The 19903-nt window shown below is 60.4% G+C and overlaps 1 protein-coding gene across 2 annotated transcripts; it reads left to right on the top strand.

Moving 5' to 3' along the window:
• Positions 1–226: 226 nt before the first annotated feature.
• On the top strand, positions 227–13019 carry NATD1 (N-acetyltransferase domain containing 1). Of its 2 annotated transcripts, XM_064582167.1 has the most exons (4): positions 227–452; positions 2893–3022; positions 7929–8047; positions 9922–13019. In XM_064582167.1, exons 1-3 carry the CDS (start codon positions 347–349, stop codon positions 8044–8046), a joined length of 354 nt encoding a protein of 117 aa, XP_064438237.1. In that variant the 5' UTR covers positions 227–346; the 3' UTR covers position 8047; positions 9922–13019. The 2 variants fall into 2 exon arrangements, with proteins under 2 accessions (XP_064438237.1, XP_045745646.1); XM_045889690.3 differs by lacking the exon at positions 2893–3022 and having other exon boundaries at positions 244–452.
• The last annotated feature ends 6884 nt before the right edge of the window (positions 13020–19903 follow it).

Genomic DNA, 19903 nt, shown 5'->3' with positions numbered 1-19903 from the left:
GCCAGGGAGGCGCACGGCCCCTTTAAGAGTCGAATGGAATGTATCAAAACAAAAAGGTCGTGCGCCCACTGGCTGCGCGCCGCACGTGACCTCACAGCTGATTTCCTGGCCCCCCCTCCTTTTTTTTTTGTTGCTGCCGCCGCCGCGGCCGCCGCCGAGTGTCAGTTTCTGCGCCGCCGCCTGCGGTCTCCCGGCCGCGGGCTGCCGGCCGCCCCGCGTCCCCGTCCCCGCCGCCACCGCCGCCGCCGCCGCGGGCCCGCGCCCCTCTCCGCGCGCCCGGCCCCCACCGAGCCGGCGCGGGCCGCGGGTCCCCAGCGGCCGCTGCCCGGCGCTGCCCGGCGCGCAGATGGCGCACTCGGCGGCCGCCGTGCCGCTGGGCGCGCTGGAGCAGGGCTGCCCCATCCGCGTGGAGCACGACCGCCGGCGCCGCCAGTTCACCGTCCGGCTCAACGGTAACGCGGCGTCCGGCCCGCCCCCGCCTTTTGTCTGCGAGCGAGCGGGGCCCGCCGAGGCCGCCCCCTCGCTGGGCGCGCGCCCCCGGCCCGCAGCCCGGGAGGGGATCGCGAGCGCGCGCCGCGGGGTGGCCTCCGGGCGGCCGCCGCTCCGGGGCCGCTCCGCCCAGCGCTCGCGGGCTAGGTGGGGGCGCGGCCGAGTCGCGGGGCTGGGAGGAGCGGGCGGCCCGGGAGAGGCGCGCCCACGCGGAGCACCCGGGGCAGGCGGCCGGAGGAGCTCCCGGGAAGGCAGAGGTAGAAGTAGGGCCAGCTCGGGTCCTCTGCCGCCGGCACCCGGCTTCAAGCCCCAGGGGACCCGCACCTGCTCAGGCGCGGCAGTTTTCCGGTGTTGGACACCTCCTGCGGGCTGCGGTCGGAGACCCTGGAGAGTGGGTCAACCAGCGGTGACCTCCGCCCTTTCCCCGGGTGCTGAGTGGCTTCTTGCCGCCCCCCCGCGAACTTTAGCTTTTCTGCACGGAGGTGGTTGGGGGAATCTTCTGGGCAGACCCGGGCTGAGGGAGACAGGGGTGTCTGCCTCAGTGGGGACTATGGACGGGAAGGTGTCACCATCAGCCCTGTGGGCTCTGAGCCTTTGGCCAGGTTGCCTCACCTCTGTGTGCCCCAGTTTCTCCATCTCGGCAATGGGAGTAACACCAGTGCACACCTGTCCCTTGGTTGTAGGGGTGAAATGCTGTCCTGAGAGTAAAGGAGGCTTAGGACAGCTCGGGCAACACATAGCAAATGCCGCTCAACATGGACCAGTGGTGGTTTTTAAAACCAGAAAGCAGTCAAGTCTTCATTTCCTGTAAAGCAAGTTTCCACCACTTACTCACCCATCCCCCCTCCACCCGAAGAGGTCTGGGGGATAGAAAATAGAGTTTTAAAATCCAGGATCATGACCTCCCTGTGCACCCCCTCTCTGCGTTAATAACTTCTTCTTCCCTCCCAGCTGGGCCCCCCGTAGCAGTGTCCAAGCCAGAAGGGCCCTCAGAGGCCATCGTGCCCATTTCTGAGAAGGGAAGGCAGAGCCTCCGAAAAGGGAGAGGCTTGCCTGAGGTCAGGCAGTGAGTTTAGGGCAGAGCTGGGATAAGATCCTACCTGGTCTGACCCCCGGAACCGGGCTTGTCCAGCCTGCCCTGGGACGCAGTCAGGAGGGGCTGGGGTTGGGGCATGGACGTTTCTCAGGCCCCACCACATCCCTGTGATGGGGGCATTTTCACCCCACATTACAGATGAGTACACTGAGGTTTGAACCAGAGGGAAGGAGTGACTTGCCCTGTATCACAAAGTGCCAGACCTCGACCCTGGGCCCAAATGACCTTACACGGGGTTCTTCCCGTGTGGATGTAAGTTCTTCCACCAGCATGGCGCTCACCATGGCCCAGCCGACCTTGACACTCAGGGCTGGCCATTCTTGTGTGGAGGGTCCTTGTGGTTTTTCAGATCTTCTTTTCTGAGGTTCCAGAGAGGTCTCTGGTTCTCTTGGGGGGGTGGGGGGCTCAAGAGGCTCCTCTGTACATTCACAGAGACAGAAGAAAAAGGGAATGTTTGGGGTTTTCCTTTTTTTCTTTTTTTTTTTGGCGAATCAGTACAGCCAAGGGACAGCAGCCCTCTAGAGCTGGCTGTGGTCGAGGCTGGATGTGCCTCGCCATATTTCTAAACTTGTCTTCTTGCCTTCCCCAAATGGCTAACTGTAAAATGGCCTGGGGATCCCCCAGCCAAGCCCAGGGAGGAGTGGGAGGCCGCCAGCTTCTCTCCAGCCTGGAAGGTGGGGGCTGGGTGTGTATACGGGGAGTGGGGGGGAGCTGCTCGGTGTCAGGGCCCCGTCCTGCCTCAGCTCGGGATGGGAAGAGCGTGTCCTAGAGTCTCCCGAACCGCAGGGCAGGCCCTGGAGACTAGCTCATTGTACCCACTGAGAGAGGTGACCACTTCGGCTGAGAGCCAGAGCAGCCCCAGGTCCTGGGGCAGGCTCTGGGGCGTCCCCCTGGCAGGGCTGTGCTGATAAGCTTCCAGCAAACTCTGGTTGTGCACGAGGGCAGGCTTGGAGCATCTGCCCTGAAGCCCTTGTGTCCCAGGCAGGCTGTGGGCATGTGAGGGTGGGCTCAGGGGAAACTGCTCTTCCTGTTCTACAGATGAGGATCCCAAGACACAGGGAAGTGACGCAGTTGCTCAGGGTCTTGGACCTTGGAGGTGGAAGAACTGGGATTCATTCCACAAGTCCTTGTTGAGCACCTGCTGTGTGCCAAGCGTTGCCGTAGGAGCTGAGTACTCGTGGGACTGACAGTCTAGAGGGGTGGCGGGCACTAACTGAAGGGTGAAGCGTGCTGGAACGCAGGGCCTGGTGAGAGTAAGGCAGGGCAGCAGAAAGGCGTGCCGGGAAAGGGCTGCTGTTTCCCATCAGGTGTCCGGGAGGCCGCTCTGGGAAGGTGCCAGTTAAAGAAAGACCTAAAGGAGGCAAGGAAGGAAGAGCTCCAGCGGGAAGAGCGTTCCAAGAGGAAGAAGCAGCAGGAGCAAAGGGCCTGCGCTGCCTGGTGTGTATCCAGAGCAAGAGAGTGGAGTAATGGAGAAGGGAGATCGGAGGAATAGCAGCAGATAAGGTCAAGAGGTCGTGGGGGGCCAGTGGTACGGGGGCCACAGAAGCCATAGTGAGGACTTGGCTTTGACTCCCAGTGAGGTAGGTGCCTGGGAAGGTCCTGAGCAGAGGCTGGGTGGGATGTCCCAGGCTCCTTCCGGCTGCTCCCAGGGGAGCAGACTGTGTGGCACAAGACAGAAGTGGGGAGGTAGCTACTGCATTAGTCCAGACGTCATGAGCACGGCTGGACAGATGCAGAAGGAAGCGTGGCTGGCTCTTACTGACATGGAGTGTGAGACGATGCTGGAGCCCAGGCCTGGCGCCCACATCCACGTTCTGAAACACTAGCTTGTGCATCAGCATTCCATAGGGGGGGAAACCAGGGCACACAGCCAGTAGGCATCTAAGCCAGAACTGAGCCCCCACCCCTGGGAGGTCCCTTCCTTGGCCTTTCCTCTCCCCTCCCAGCCAGGGCTGACTGTCCCACGTGCTGCAGGGAGGAGGGTCATCGGGGGGGATGGGGGGTCCTAGGATCCTGTGCTTTCCACATCCTTCCTGACCCCTATTTTACAGATGGGAAGACTGAGGCCCCAGAGAGTTAGTAAGTACCTCTGGCCTCCGTCGGCACCCCCAAAGGCAGCAGGACTGAAAGCGAAGCAGCCAGTCTCGTGGCATTCAGATCCCAATCCTGGGTATGAGGCCCGTACATGACCCCATGTTGCCACCCCACCGTGTCCCATGATACCCACCTAGAGCAGTGTTCCTGAGCAGGGAGGGCGGGAGAGGATGCGTGGTGTGGCGAGGGGCCCAGCCCGGTGTGTGGATGGACTTGCCTGGGTAATCGCCAGGCTCTGCCCTCAGGGCCTCCTGGCCGTGCTGGGTTGTGCCCCTTGCACTTCTCTAGGCCCCAGCCCCTTTGTCGGCGTCCCCTCCGAGCTGCTCATGTATCGCCCCTCCCAGAGGCCCGGGTTCTGGCTTAGCCTCTGCCTGGGGGTTTGGACCCACTGGCCCTCCTCTCAGGGTGGGTTTGGCCAGAGCGGTGATCATGTCCCTCTGCAAAGATCCCACATCTCCCACCCAGATTCCCAGCTCCTCTCTCCCCACCTGCCAGGGCCAACAATTTCTCAGTGACCCCTTCTCCTGATAAGTTCCCGGGGACTTGGGTCCTGAGTTGGGGCCAGTGGAGGGTCCCAGAATGGAGAAACCCAGGGCAGAGTCCCCACGAGCAGAGCAGCTTTCACTTTTCTCAAAACTAGTTACAGTTCATGATTTCGACGTGACTCTGAGGTCCGGGAGGGTGGTAGCGATTGTCCCAGGACAGGTGAGGGATTGGACACAGGTATCAGCACTGGCCTGAGGTCACCTGGCAGAGCCGGGACTGGAACTCGGGGCCCCGCCCTGCCCTGGGCTTGTTCCTGGGGCCCCCAGTGGCAAGGACTGACTCCCTTGCCAGTGAGGCTTGGAGTTTCTGGCAGCGCATGGAACCCGGCCCAGATAAGGGTCTGGGGCCGGAGCAGGCGACCCGGACAGCTCGGCAAAGGCTGGGGGGGTCAAGAGCTGGTGTGTGTGAGAAACAGCAAGGCCAGTGTGGCTGGACCAGGGCCCCGACAGGGATCCAGCGGGTGGATGCAGGGAAGCCAGCAAGGCAGCCGGAAGGGGGTGCCGGTGGAGATGCGAGTGGTGGCCTGATTCCAGGCACGTTTTGAAGGTTATGTCCATGGACCTGCTGAAGGGTCAGATCAGAGTCCGAGAGGAAGGCAAGGCCTGGAGGACCTTGAGGATCTTGCCCTGAGTCACGGGAGGCTGGCCATTTCCTGGGGCTCTCCAGGCCGGTTTGGGGGGGTGGGGGTGGATTGGACCGTGTCAGGTGTGGGTGGTTGGGACGGGGTGACGTTTGCTGCCCCTCTAGGGCTGAGGTGGGTGCCCAGCCATAGGACAGGTCTGCTTCCTCCCCAGGTCGGGTGCTGTGGCTGGGTCAGCAGGAGGGTTCACTACAGAGCTTTTCCCCTCACATGTAGCCCATGTCCACCCCGGTGACCCCAGATGCCTTTTTGTACCTCTTTCAGCCAGCAAACTCTAAGTGAGCTCAGCCCCGCATGCTGCCAGGCTGTGTGACTGCCTCTTGGAGCCTCAGTTTCCCCATCTGTACACAGGGCTGTAAGACTCTTCTGCACTTTGTAAGATTGTGGTGAGGAATAGTGTGTGGAGAGAGCCGAACACAGGACTGCCCATGGCGGGGCCCCTCAGGTGTGAGCCGCCTGTCATCTCCCCAGAGGCCAGCCAGAGAAAGCCAGGGCCCTGCGTGGCTTCATACTGCTCTCCCTCCCTCATTCGGGTTCAGCTCCTCCCACTCACTGATGCTCCAACATCCCGCCTCAGGGCCTTTGCACATGCTGTTCTGGGCACCTGGACAGCTCATCCCCCACATCCCCCTTTGGATCGGATCTTTCACCTCCCCCAGGTCTTTGCTCAAAAGAGGCCTCCCTGTGGACTCCATTTTTTTTTTTTAAAGATTTTTTATTTACTTATTAGAATAAGAGAGAGCACATGAGGGGGGGAGGGTCAGAGAGAGAAGCAGACTCCCCTCTGAGCAGGGAGCCCGATGTGGGACTCGATCCCGGGACTCCAGGATCATGACCTGAGCCGAAGGCAGTCACTTAACCAACTGAGCCACCCAGGCGCCCCCTGTAGACTCCATTTAAGATGGCAGCCCTCCTGCCTTCTCTGCTGTATTCCAGCTTATCACCTTCGAGTTCTACTATTATGATGGTACTGTTTACCTGTCTTTCTCCATGAGGGAAGGTGTAGTCAGTTTCCTTCACAGCTGCAGGCACAGCACTCAAAACCCCGCCTAACACATAGTAGGCCCTCTCTGAGTTTTGGGGTCCTTAAATGGTCAGGGCAGGCACGCAGCAGTCCTTCAGTGACCGGTGACCAGCCCAGGCCCAAAATAGCCTCCTGATCTCTGCTCTCCTGTACTGGGTGAGCTGAACTGACTTCCCGGTACAGATGCGGGAGCCAAGAGCCAAGTCCCATGCCACACAGCAGGGGCAGGTGGGGTGGAGGCCCCGTTGGACCCTGGCCGCAGCTCGGCCCGCAGAGCCACAGAGGGGACGTGAGGAGGAGACGTAGGGGATCTGGAAGTGTGGGGAGGAGGCGGGACTGGGGCCACCCTCACTGGGGCCAAGAAGGAGAAAGGGCGTTCCAGGCAGAAGGAACTGCGGAGGCAAAGGCCTGGAGGCAGGGGAGAGGAGGCGTGTTGAGGTGGGGCAGAAAGAGAATGGGGCTGAGGGTCAGGAGGCCCGGGTACCGCCGGCCTCACCTGGGACTCCCTGTGGCCCTTGGATCTCTGGAGCTCAGCTTCCCCATCTGGAAATGGGAAGATGAATTGTAGCCTCCTCCTGGAGCTTTGGGGAGAAACAGAAAGCCTGCCACATGGGATCAGAGCCTGTTGCCGTGTCCAGTTTGCTGTGAGACCCTGGTCTGGTCATTGGTATCTCTTGGCCTGTCAGCCTTCCACACTCGCTCTGGGCTGGGAGCCCAGGCAGCATTGAGGAGCGAATTCTCTAGGATGCTTTAAAGTTACAACACACGAAAGACTATTTGCTTTTAAAAATTACAGAAAGACGCTTGGCATTGATATGTTTTCTTTTAGGGCCAGTGAATTGTGTTTTCTAACCTCAGGGCCTTCCCATCGAGCCTGTCCTCTGCCTTTCCCTCCCTCAGCCACCCCTCAACTCCGATGTTTTCTTGGAGGGATCTCCCCAGCCTGCCCCTGGTTAAATAGCCCCGGCTTGCCCCCAATCCACTTTATTTTTTCCCTTATACACTTACAGTGGCCTGAAATGATAAACCGTGGAGTTGTCCTCAACCCCTCTTTCTCTCACCACGTGCAGGTCACTGGCAAGTCCTGCCAGCTACACTTTCACAACACCGTCCAAGTCCAATGCCTTCCCGAACCCCACCGCCTCTGCCCACGCCTGGGTCCCCGCCATCGCTCACCTGGGCTAGTGCAGTAGCCGTCCCATTGGTCTCCCTGTGCCTGCCCTGGTCTGTTCTCGCGGCGCCCAGAGGGATCCCATGAAACCCTGAGTCACCTCCCGTCCCTCCCCTGCCAAGGACCCTCCTCCGGCCCCCAGCTCACAGTGACTTAAAGTCTCTGCAGCACCTGCTCCTGTCACCTCCCTGCCCTCCCCTTTGCCCACACTGCTCCAGCCACCCCAGCCTCCTCACTGGCCCTCCAGCACATCAGACCCACTCCTGCCTCAGAGCCTTTGCACTGGCTGTTCCCTCTGCTGAAACATGGTTCCCCCAGACATCGCATGGCCGACTCCCTCCGCTCCTTCCTGTTTCTACCCAGCACTCCCTCTGCCCCTGCCCCACCCCCTGCCCCGCTGCACATTAACTTGCTTTTCTTGTTTATCCTCTGTCTCCCCTTCTACTGAGTTCCACGAGGGCAGGGCTCTTTGTCTGGCTTGTTTGTAGCTGAGTCCCAGTACCAGAAACAGTGCCTGGGGCTCCGTAAACATCTGTTGAATGGAATGGTTGGATACAGGGGTGAAGGGACAGATGGACAGATAGGCTGGCTGGCTGGCTGGCTGGGCTTACAACAGCAGAGGCTCACGTGCTCCGTGTGTTCTAGGCACTGCTCTCAGCGTGTGTAGAGATGAGCTCACTTAGTCTTCCAAACACGATGAGGATGCTTTATTACATCCCCCAGTTTATGGATAAGGAAACTGAGGCACAGAGAGGTCATTCCGGGTCCAACTCCGGCACCCTGGCTCCGAACGCCCATCCCTCCATTTGCCTGATGTAAGCCCCGAGCGTGTCCGGGGCCTCACCTGTTCACCACCCTCCCTCTGCAGGATGTCACGACCGGGCTGTCCTGCTCTACGAGTATGTGGGCAAGCGGATCGTGGACCTACAGCACACCGAGGTCCCCGACGCCTACCGCGGCCGTGGCATCGCCAAGCACCTGGCTAAGGTAGGGTGCGGAGACGGGGCCGACCGGGCCTGCGTCGTGGCCAGAGGGCAGACGGTGCGCACCTTGCCAACAGGTTACAGCTGGGAGTGGACAGCGGGCCGGCAGCACACTCTGCCCTCCCCCGGCCCCTCTGGGGCGGGAGGCAGCAGGTCTGGGCCCAGGCCTTAGGGTTCTGTAGAGCTAAGCGTCCGGGGCCACGGACACCTGCTATATACGGCAGGAGCTCAGGGCCGGGGCCCCGGCACCTGGCACAGAAGTGATAGGTGCTCAGTAAACCCGTACTGAACGAGGAGATAAAGGAAAGTCCGGGAACGACGGCTTGCGTCCCATTCCGCCCCCAAGCCCTCCATCCCCAAAGCACCCCAGAGCCCAGGCCGGCTGGAGAGCAGGTGCGGCTTTAATTCGGGGAATTGCAGCCTGGAACAGAAAATGGCCTTCTGTTCGTGGCCCTGAGGGCTGCTCCAGGCCCCTGTTCTGCCCTCTGGCTGCTCTACCCACCTGCACGCCCACCTCGCGCCTCCGTTCCTCCTCTCCCCTGTCCCCTCCGCCCCATGTAGCTGCTGTCCCCCGGGGCCAGCGACTCGTGCCCGGGTCTTGCAGACACAGCTGTCTTCTTCCTTTAAACGGGCCCCGCCTCTGAGCTGCTCTGTGGGGCTTGTCCCGTGTTGCGCTGAGGAAACTCTGGGCGTTACTGACCTGGGCAGAGGGGAGGCGGGCCGTGGAGCTGGGTGCACCCCTCCCTGATGCTGCGGAGCCTTGGCCAGGCGTGGGATCTGCCGGCCGGCCGCGGCCGTGTCTCCCCTGAGCCCTGCCTGCCGAGGGCACGAAGGTGTTCACCGTGTGGCCTCCGAGGCCTTCTTGGGCCTTCCGTTTCTTTTTCTGCGAAATGGGAGAATAGACTGGAATCTTGTCTCTCGAGGGTCTCAGGTTGTGAGCCCTGAGATGGGGTGTGGACGGTGAGACGCGACAAGGCCTGCTCGGGCGAGTGGAGCTGGAGGTTCAAACTGGCCGGCATGTAAGCCCAGGGTCCTGGTAGGTGCTCAGTAAATGCTGCTCCCCCCCATCAGACCAGCCAGTCCCACCAGGCTGTCCTCCACTTCGTTTCAGCACACACTTATTAAACGCCAGCTGTGTGCAGCACATTCTGCAAGGCACCGGGGGCAGGAGGTACCCCGGGCGCGCCCTCGCTCTCGGTCTCCTGAGCTCCTTGGGGAGATCAGCCAGAGCTACGACGAAGGCCACAGGCTGCCACCCTCATTGCTTCCCTCCCCGCCCCCCTCCCCCTCCCCCGATGGGCTTCGGAAGCCCACTAAGAGCTGAGCGTGACCTCTGCGAGGTGCAGGGAGCCCTGGGGCTCCTGGTTAGGTTCCAGGGGGTAAGGTTCCAGGACGAGGCATCAAAGGAGTGGCCGCGTGAAGATGACGGAAAGAGCTGCAGGCCTGGCGAGCACAGAGGCCCCGAGATCGATGGGGCGGGTGCGCTGGCTGCCAGGCCTCGCGGCTGGGCTGGGGGACCGGCAAGACGCGGCGCGGGGTCGGGCGTTCTCTGGCTTAGGGCCTGCTTGGCGCCCTTCAAGACGCACGGAGCCGTGCGCACGTTGCTGCTGGGCTCACTGGGCTGCCCTCCCAAGGCCTCTGCATCCGATCCCGGCTGAGCCTCTTCGGGGTCATGTGGCCTCGGGCAGTCTGCCCAAGCTTTGGGCCTCGGTTTCCCCTGCTGCAAAAGAAGGGTGGCGGCAGGGGCCTCCAGCTCCCGCCCTCGTCCCGTGGCCTCGTCCCGTGGCCTCCAGCTCCCGCCCTCGGAGGGCAGCGCCCGGGAGAGCGTGGGGGCCGGGCTGCGGGCACTGACCACTTCTCTCTCTGCCCGGCCGCCAGGCTGCTCTGGACTTTGTAGTGGAGGAGGACCTGAAGGCCCATCTCACGTGCTGGTACATCCAGAAGTACGTCAAGGAGAACCCCCTGCCACAGTACCTGGAGCGCCTCCAGCCGTAGCCCCGGCCCCGCGGGGCAGGAGCCCTCCGTGCCAGACCTCTCCTCGCGGCCTTCGCCCCGGCCCTCCACGTGCTCTCAGGAAACCTGCTCCCCGCAGGGGACGGACTCAGAGTTATTTTTGTAAGGACGCTCCTCGGTGGCCCCCGGAGGCTGCCGGCCGACGATGGGCAGTGGTCCAGCTACCGTGGTGACGGGGAGGCCGGGCAGCCGAGGTCCCGGCGGTGGTCACTCTGCAGACGCTGGCTGGCTCCTCACAGGGCCACCCCCGCCTGTCGTGGGTGGGCCGGCGGGGGCCTGCGGCCAGGACTGCAAGGTGGCCAGGGCTGTCCCTGGGGCCAGTCTGGGTCCCACCTGCTGCTCACTGCTCTGTGATCGGCAGGAGGGCTGATTTGGGGCCCCCGCTGCCACCACCTAGGCTGTGTCCTTTGTGCGGACGAGAAGGGGATTCCCTGAGTGGAGAGGAGCAGTTAGAAACCTGGCGTGCCAGCCTCCGGGGCCGTGGCACCGAGCCTTCTCTTCCTCCAGCTCCTGCCCCCCCGGCGCCGGGGGGCACGGGCCAAGGCGAGGGGCACCGCTCCTTCACGGGCAAGGTGCGCGGGGCGTGCACTGGGCACCCGCCGCGGCTCGCCCGGCGCTCTGTGCAGGGCTGTGTACCTTGGAGTGGCTGCTGTTCTCTCCTTGGTACCTGTTCCCTTAATTCCTTGCCCCCTCGTCTGTCAGCTCGGCAGGAAATCGAGGTCCCGGTCCCCCGTGGCCGCCCTCCCTGTTTGCCCGGTCTGCCTGGAGCCAGCCCCAGGCGCGGCCCGAGCACCAAGCACCAGGAACCCCCCTTTCGCCGGCCTCTTGGCCGCCCTGTGGGTGCGGTTTCTCACAGAGGACCCTTTGGAGCTCAGGTGGGAGGGAGGCACACTGTCCTCACAAAAGCGTCCTCACCACCCGAAGGGAAGAAACATTTCTGTGGAGGGATTTCCTTTGTGGACATTGGACATCGGAGCATCTTTCTCTTTCGTGGCAAGCTTCTGGCTGGGCATGTTCTCTTGCCTGCCTGGGATCCCAGGGTCCCTCCCAGACCAACTCTCCTGCTAATGGCCTGGGAGGTGCACACCAGCACCCTTTCTTCCGTAGGCTTTGTGAGCTGGTGAGGGCTCGGGGTCCTGACCTCCTGTGCCCTCCTCCCCACAAGGGTCAAATCCATGCCCGCCTCTCTATGGGGCTGGAGGGTGACCCTGGAGTCAGAGTCCCTTTGGGGCTGAGACATCGGTTAACAGCACCTCCCCAGGGGTCCCGTGTCCCCTCCAGGCCTCTGGCTGGTGGCGGGCTTGGGGAGGTGTGTGTGCTGGGGAGCCTGGTGGCCACGGTGATCCCTCACTTTCTCTGACTCGCTGTAGCAGACCTCGGCCTGTGGTTGCCTTCACACTCACCTCTTCGCTCCCGCTCTCGGCTCCCGCCGAGCTCACCGCGACAAGCGACGACGACAAGCGACGCAGCTCAGGGGCTTCCCCCCCCCCCCGCCCCCGCAGACATTTGCACACACCCCTTCCCACCCAGTGGCAGGAGCATCTAGATCAGGAAATGCACAAAGGCCGGGCAGCCTGCCCACGGGGGGTCCCTGAGCCCCAGAGAGGCACGATCCTCAGCATCCCCCACCGCCTCCCATGTGCTCACTCCCAGCCCCACTCTGGCCTCTAAGAATTCCCCTCCCTGAGGACTGAGGGCACTCCTCACCTTTCCCCCCATGTTCCTCAGTGCTGTTGGCAAAGGGCTGTTGTGAGGAGCCGGAGAAGCCTCTGGGCCTCTGCTCTGCTGGTGGTCCGCGCCCAGGAAGAACTCTGGCAGGAAGTAGGATCAGTTGCTGAGTCCCCTCCCAGGCTGGGGGTGTCCCACCCCTGGCGCAGCTCAAGGAAAGAGTGGGTTGTAGGCCCAAGAGTGGACAGATGGGCCAGTCCGGGCCTTCTCCCTCTGACTCCTGGGGCAGGTGGGTTATGGTCCCCTTCCCCTCCCTCTCCCCACCCACACATGCCTTCCCAAGGTCAAACACAGACTCAGGCATGAAAACTGCCCAGTAGCTGAGAAAACGGGGGCTGTTTCCCTCCATGGTGTACAGGGTGAGGTGAACCAGCTCCAGGAGGGGACTTGGGCCCAAGGCCCTCCCAGTCCAGCCATGGCAGGGAGCCCTCCAGCAGTAGCACACGGGACCCCGGGGAGGTCCCTGGGGCCAGCAGGGCGAACGGGAGCAGAGAGCCAGGTGGCGCTGAGAGGGCAGCCCTGTCGCAGTCCTCCTTGGGCCCCAGCCGGAACCTTGTTCTTAACTGCAGGTGACATGCCACACTTGGGCAGCATACACACAAAACAGTACTTGAACCAGGAGACATGCAGGGCTTCGGGGGACTTAGATCAGCCCCGGGCCCAGGAACAGCTTGTCCCCAGTTCCTGTAGGAGTGACCTGGAGCCTCCTCACGTCCAGCTGCCTTAATATACCGCTGCCCCCACCACAGCGTCCAGCCCGCCCTCAGTCTTCAGCAGAGCCTCAAGACGGCAGCGGCCTGCCCGCCGAGGCTGGGACCCTGGTCTGCAGCAGACACAGGCCCAGAGCCCCAAGCCCAGCCCCCCTGGTGCTACTCTGGTGCTCCAGTGTTGCCCGCACCCATCCGGCCTGCTCCAGGAGCCCTTCCCCGGCGGGCAGGTCACGAGGGCCACTTCCACCTGCAGGGGCAGGGGGACGCTTGGGGATCTGACCCTGGCCCCCCCTTCCAGCAGATTGCCCCAAAGGCCCTGCGCTCTCCTGCCATGTCTTGCTGGGGGGGGGGGGGTTCTTTTTCTTGCCCGGTCAAAATAGCTGGTAACTCATGTGCCTTTCCTACTCAGGACCTGTTCCAGGTGGTGTCTGGGCCAAGGCCCGTCTCCAGACCTGCTCCCTTTGTTATTTTTCAAACTCCTGAACAGATTGCATGACATACGTTTCAATAAAAGGTGTGACCGAGTGCGCGGGCTCCAGGAGTGCTTCTAGAAGCCGCACGGTGGGCACTCGGGCCGGGGGGCTGTTCTCCCCCACACCGTCCTGCTCCATCTCCACGGCAGTCTGATCATTGGCCCCCCTTTTACTGAGGAGGAAGGACGTTCAGGAGCCATGGGGTGTGAGGAAGGAGGGGGAAAGGCAGGCTTGGCAGGCGCTCTCCATTCTTCTGTCCCCGGTCCCTGGTGTTCAGCCTCGTGTTTAATGGGCAGCGAGGCCCCTGTTTTCCGGTGGAGAAGGCGAGGCTCTGACAGGCACCCGGGGCCTGGCTAAGGTCTCCCAGCAAGACCACAGTGGCATCAGGATCTGGGGACTTTGCTTTCCTTTCACATGTCACAGCTCCGCTTCCCGGGGCCGCGGCCACGCTCTCGGCGCTGGGCCCGCGGAGCAGCCCGACGGGGTTTGCCAGGAAGAGGCTGTGATGTCCCCTCACGTGTCCTCAGCTACTGCTCTTGGACATGTCCCTCTCCCCACTAAAGAGCCTTCCTTTGGGGCTTCTGGTCCCGTGGGGGGAGGCAGGCTCCTATGCAGGCCCCTGGGGGAAGCCAGGTGCTGTGCTCGAGGGCCACGTGGCCAAGTCCTGTGTCTGTCCCACTCCCTGCCCCCCACCCCGCTGCCCAGGGAGGGAGGGACCCCTGAATAGGAGTTTTCCTAGTTCCCACTCGGGATTACAGTGCTACCCCGAACAGAAGAAGAAGAGGAAGGCCCTTCAAAAATCTTGTCCAGCCTGTCATGGCAGGTGCCGTGAGAGCCCAGTTCTTAGGCCTATTTTACAGATGAGGAAACTGAGGCCCAAAATGGGGGAGTCACTAGGCTGCAGCCCACATAGCTAGACAGCAAGAGCAGCAGGATCCACACCCGGTCCCCGCCCTCTTTGTAAGATGATGCTGGGCTCGGGGTTCCTAGGTCTTAATGTCTACCCTAGGTGACAGTCTCCGAGAGCAATACACACCTAACCCTTCTGGCAACCTCCCTGCTCATTTGGAAGGTTGAGGTGCGTTCTGTCTTGAGCTACAAGCTACACAGCTAAGCAGGGGGGCCCGCTGGGCACGCGAGGACGACTTCATGCGGGGATTAGGAGGGAGCATCCAACCATTCAGTCGCTCCCGTTGCTCCTTCCTCGGGGCAGGCTTCTCGGATTTGCTCAAGTCCACACAAACGTCCCGTCTACTATTCTCAGGGTCCCGCTTCTTCCCAGTCAGCGCCCTAAGCTCCCCATCGGCGTCCGGCGAGGCTGTGAAGGGACGTCACGCTGCCCCCAGCAGATCCAGCTCCGGGCTCCGTGGGCCCTTGTGTCATCCTGCAACTACAGGACGTTAGAGCGAGGCGTTCCCGGCTGCCCAGGACGCTCTGCGGTCTTGTGGCCGCGCCTGGAGCCGAGTCTACCCCCTTCTGTCTGCTGACCCCGCTGCAGCCCCCGCATCCAGCCCACCCCGGGGCATTTGTAGCGGTCGTCCCCGTCCCGGTGACTGGGGACAGCAGCCGGCGGGTCTCCAAGCCCGGCCTTCAGGAGGCGCCTCCACCCCTCACCGAAACCAGCTGAGAGGTCAAGTAGCAGCTTGGAGCTTCCAGGGTCCCCTTCCCCCACGGGGGCAGTGAGGTCATGACTGTGCCCCAGTCCAGTCCGGTTACACAAGCCAGCCCGGGTTCCCGTGTTCGAGGGATCGTTCCTCGGAGGCCAAAGCTCCGACCAAGAACAACATCAGTCCGTGTAGGGTGAAAGCGGAGACTGCATCAGGTGCGGCAAACACAGGGGATTGAGTGCAGGGGACTGGCGACCACACTGTTGGAAGGATGAGCGGAGCCAGCGCGAGAAGATGACCGGAATGTTAGTAGTGTGGGAGGCTGCGGTGCCATGAGCTGGGGCTCGAGGTGTCCCTGAAAGCCGCCATCGCTGGGCTGCTGCTAGGACTTCGCTACCTGAACAAAACCCCGGAGTGGGTGCCCACCCATCGCTGCCACCGCTGTTAAAAACACCCCAGATCCAGAAACACCGTCACCGTCTTCTAGGCTCGTGCCAGTGCCCCCTTGGGCAGAAATGAACAGGCCGCCCCCTGCCGAGGGCTCTGGGAGGTGTGGCCTGCAGGTGTGGTCCAGGGGGGGCAGGGATGTGGATGCCCCCAGACGAGTAGCCGGGATAAAATATCCTGGCCAGCGAGGGGCAGGGCATCTGATAGCGTGCCGATCCATCTACACCAATGGCTGAAGCCAGCATGATCCAGAATGACAGCTCCCAATGCCAGGCCGACTCCGCATGGCTGTTAGAACGGCAACTCACATTTGGCGCGTCATGGTGCCATGAGCTTGTCGTAGGTGACAGGGGACACTTGTAGGCTGTGGCTCGGGTTTGGGTGGGAGATCTGTGGGTGAGATTCAGCAATCCTCTGAATTAGGGAGAGGGTGAAACACACGAGATCAGAGGAGGATCCTTCCAAGAGGTTTCTTTCTTAAGGCACTTGACAGTGAAGTCACAGGTTAGATGTGGAAAGACGCTGAGACTGGACAGGAATAAGCCTCTCCGTGGTCATTCTGGAATCTAGAATAAGTCAGGGAAAAGAGAATTTACCAGTGTTTGATCTGTTAAGACAAAAAGGTTAACTAAAAGTATGAACTAGGTCAGAAAATCAGGTCCGTTCTTTCAAATTTCCCAAGTTGAATTGCCTGTGAAGAGAGAGCCTTCCTCCTTGCACATGTGGAGACCCTGCAGTTCGGAAGCCCATCCCATTCCCACGTGGAGTAGCTATTATGTATTCAGTGAGGATCTGAGGGTGAGTAAGGCAGATGGGGCTCCATCTTCAGGGGACCCCGCAGGGCAGGGTAGGAGTGGAAAGCACACACCCGGTAAGAAGACTCTGACAGGGCTGCTGGTGTTCGCAGGCAAGGCGCCCACGCCAATGCAGAGGGCCCCGGAAGGCTCTCTTGAGGAAGGAATATCTAGGTCGAAAGCTAAAAGATAGGTGGGCATTGTGAAGGGCTCAGCCTACAGGCCCCGTAGCAGGTGGTCCCCACGGTCTCACGACCCCATCTCCTCATCAGCAACACAAGCCTCCCTGCGGGTCCTCATACCCGCAAAGTCACTCCCACCTCAGGGCCTTTGCACATGCACTTCCAGCTGCTCAGAATGCTCTTCTCCCCGCCATCCTTGGGTCTTCCTCCCTGGCCTCCTTGAGGTCTGTGCCCAACTGTCACCTCCTCAGTGAGGCCTCCTTTCCCAGATCCTACGCCGCCTTTAAGCTGCTACCCACCCCTCCTGATTCCCTTATTCTGCTCCGGTTTTGCTAATCGTTGCTTTCTTCTTACATTATGTATAACCGGTTTATTTTAGCTTGTTTATTATTTGTTGTCTGCATCTCACTCCGAGGATACAAGCCCCATGAGAACAGTAGTTTGTTTGTGTTCCATTTTGCTCACTTTGATATCCCCAGACCGGAGCAGGGCCTGACACAGATTTAACGCTCAACAGTGTTTGTTGGATGGAGGGAGGGACCGGTGGACTGATAGATGAACGGAAAGAAAGCTCTGGGTAGATTAAGCACGAGCAAAGGCCCAGCAGTGAGGTAGCTGACGGCATCTTTTGAGGTTGCACGTGTCCGGAGGTGAGGGAGGCAGGAAATGAGCCTGGAGAGGAGGTGGCACCAGAGGATGGACAGCACAGCGGAAAGGTGGAGACTCACGTCGTGCGGGGGCAAAACGCCGTGACCACCGGCCCCCGCCAGGCCCTGGAGGGCAGAGCAGGCTGCTCCTGAGCCTGTGGCTTTCAGGGGCACTCAGGCGATCGAAGCCCATACTGATGTGTGCGGGGGGGGTCCTTCAGTTTGCAGCGAGGCGTGAGGACGAGGTGCGTGTGAGAGGACCGTCTGCCAATGGAGGGCAGGTGCGGGAAAGGGCTGGAGGCCCCGCCGTGTTTGAAGAGACACCTGCTAATGGCCGCAAAGAGCAGGGAATCGAACCGACAGCGTCCGAGGCAGCCGCGACCTGACGGTCTCTCAGTTCTGTAGACAAAGCCTCGGCCGCCCACAAGATCCCATGCAGTGTTCCCTGGGCCCGCCAGCTCCCTGTCTGAGCTGCTCCGGAGGTTAAGCTTCGGTAAACTGAGGCAGAGACAGACACATGATGAGAAAGCAAAGAAATGGAGCTGCTTTTTCTTTTTTTTTGGAAAGCTACGTTAGGAAAGAGCGACGGGCACAGTCCTCTGGATCTTCCTGAAAGGAGAGCTCCCTCAGTCTTGGAGGGAACTGTACTGCCAATGAGGAATGTGCCTAGGGCTTGGCCCCCGAGGCCACGGCCATGGGCGAGGCTGCAGAAAGCGTGCAGACCCCTCCTCAGACCCCTCCTCAGAGGTGGCCACGGAGAAAACAGGACGGGGAGGGTCCTCCCCAAGAGCGGAGTCGGGGCCAAGCCAGGGCGGGGGTCCCCACGACGCCTGCCCCTCGGGATCCCGTTGTGGCTGGCCTGGGGCTGCCACGGGACGTGCCGGGACGTGCCGTCTCCTGCTCTCCCTTTTTCGGCTGAGAGCTTCACCTGCGTCGATCGCGTCCCTGTCCTACCATCTCGTTCTGGGTCGGAGTGCGCAGTAAGTTGGATTTTACTTCTAGATCCCAGGCCGGTGGAGAACATGCTGCATCTCTAAGAGACTGGAGGCCTCAAACGGAAATGGGGTGTGGTGTGGGCGTGTCCCTCGGGCGGAGGGTACGAGTGAAGAAAGGGGAGCACTGCCATTGGGTGGCCAGGGGACAAATTGTTGCAGGGACTCGGTAAGTCACCTACACTCCATTCCCTGCCCTTCCTGGACAGACAGACGCATCTCCCAGGCTCCCTGGTCGTTAATTGCCAGCAAAAGTGGACGGAGGCTTTCCGAAGGTGGTGCCTCCCCTCCCCCATCTCCCCTTCCCCTTCAGGAAGTGGCGGACTCCTGGGAGGGAGCGCCCAGCATTACAGCTGATCTCTGAGGCATGGTTCAGTCTATTTGTTAGACTAACAACAGCTTAACAAACACATAGGCCTGGTCAGGCAACTAGATTCGATTGCTGAGGCTTCTGGGGACTCATCGAACGCTTGTAAGCAGGGAAGTGGCACATTCATATTTGTTTTAAAGGAATTATGGTGGCTGGAGTGTGGAGAAAGGATTGCAAGGTGAAGTTTGGGGGTGGGAAGGCAGCTTAGCTCAGGGCAGATCCTCAGTGTCCTGGATCACAACGGGGCAGTAAGATGGAGAAATGGGTAGGTTTGAGGTGTCCCCGAGTCCACAGCTGACAAGTGGCAGGGTCAGGACTCCAACTGGGGTCTGTCTGGGTGGAAGAGCGCCCTATGTGTTGAGGGGTGTGTGTATAAACATGGTCCCCAGATTCCATCTCCACTACAGCCAGCCCAGGGCAGGGCCCAGCCTCCCTCCCTCACCTGACCTTCTGGTCTCCCGACCTCTCTTATGCCCTGTGGGCTGCTCTCCACACAGTAGCCAGGAAGATCTTCCTAAAACCCCAATCAGACCATGTCCAGTGCCCTCCCACTGAACTAAGGGTACAATCTGAGGGACCTGAAGCAGCCCCTGCTCACCCGTGTCCCTCAGGTTCACCACAGTTCAGCGGCACTGACCTCGTTCCTTTACTTCAAATCCTTCAAGCTTGTTGCTGCCCCAGGGCCTTTGCACTTCTGTTCCCTTTACCTGAAACTTTCTTCCTCCAAATATTACCATAATTTCACCTTCCTTGTCATTTAGATCTGTTTTAATTACACATGTGTTCAGCTGCTGGGAAAGCCCAACTCACAGTGGCATTTCATTTATGGTATGTATTACAAAGTCTGGAGGATGAAGGCCCAGGCTCTTTTCATCCTCCTCTGCATCTCCCTACTATGTTGGCTTTTGCCCTCCTGCTTGTTGCTTCATGGTCACAAAATGGCTCCTGTACCTCCAGGTATCACAGCCATATTCTAGGCAAGAGGAAAGGTGGATGCTGCCTTTCCTGACGTCCCCATCTAATGTTGCCTCCCTGGGCACTCTTTACCTCATGCCCCATCTTATTCTGAACCTATATTACTCCTTGGACTTTTCTTACTTGTTTCCTTGTTTGTTGACCAACTCTTGCCACTGAAACAAAAGCCCCAAAGCAGGACCACACCTGTCGTGTTCATTGCTGAGGCACCGTGTCGGGGATGTATGGATATTTGCTGAAGGAATGAACAATGGAGTCTCCTAGCTGGCTTGGTGCCAGAGTCAGGACTCCAACTCAGACCTCCCGCCTCATGGGCCTGGACATTTCACAGAGTCCCTGGGACCCTCTGTGTGAGGAATCCAGGGAGTTGTGAGGAGCCCCCCGCCCATGTGCAGGTGTGGGCATATGAACAAGGAGCCTGTGTTTGCCGGCCTGGATGGAGAGAATCACCCCTGCCCCCCACTGGGTTTTGGGGAGTGCTCCTTACTCAGAGTGTGGGGCAGTCTTTCCTCAGAGGCCAGCCAGCCAGTGAGACGATTCTGGGCCCTCTAGAGCCCAGAGTTAAAGGGCAACCCCTCACCTCGGGGGCAAGTGTCTCCCTTTTCCTGGGAGCTTTAGGGGAGCGACAATATCTTGCTAGAATTTAATAATCTTTTTTTGTTCTTATTGTATTTATTTTTGCAGAATCGTGCATGTGATACAGGCATTCCATTCAGATAGTCAATATAGAGTTTCTCTCTCTCTTTTTTTTAAAGGATTTTTATTTATTTATTTATTTAAAGATTTTTTATTTATTCATTTGAGAGAGCGAGAATGAGAGAGAGTACATGAGGGGGGGAGGGTCAGAGGGAGAAGCAGGCTCCTCGCTGAGCAGGGAGCCCGATGGGGGACTCGATCCCGGGACTCCAGGATCATGACCTGA

Source organism: Mirounga angustirostris, unplaced genomic scaffold, assembly GCF_029215605.1.
Source record: "Mirounga angustirostris isolate CCGP_5_RB_7025 unplaced genomic scaffold, mMirAng1.0.hap1 SCAF_17, whole genome shotgun sequence".
NCBI lineage: Eukaryota > Metazoa > Chordata > Mammalia > Carnivora > Phocidae > Mirounga > Mirounga angustirostris.
Note: the sequence above shows the minus strand (reverse complement) of the source record. Positions and strands in the feature narration are given on the sequence as shown.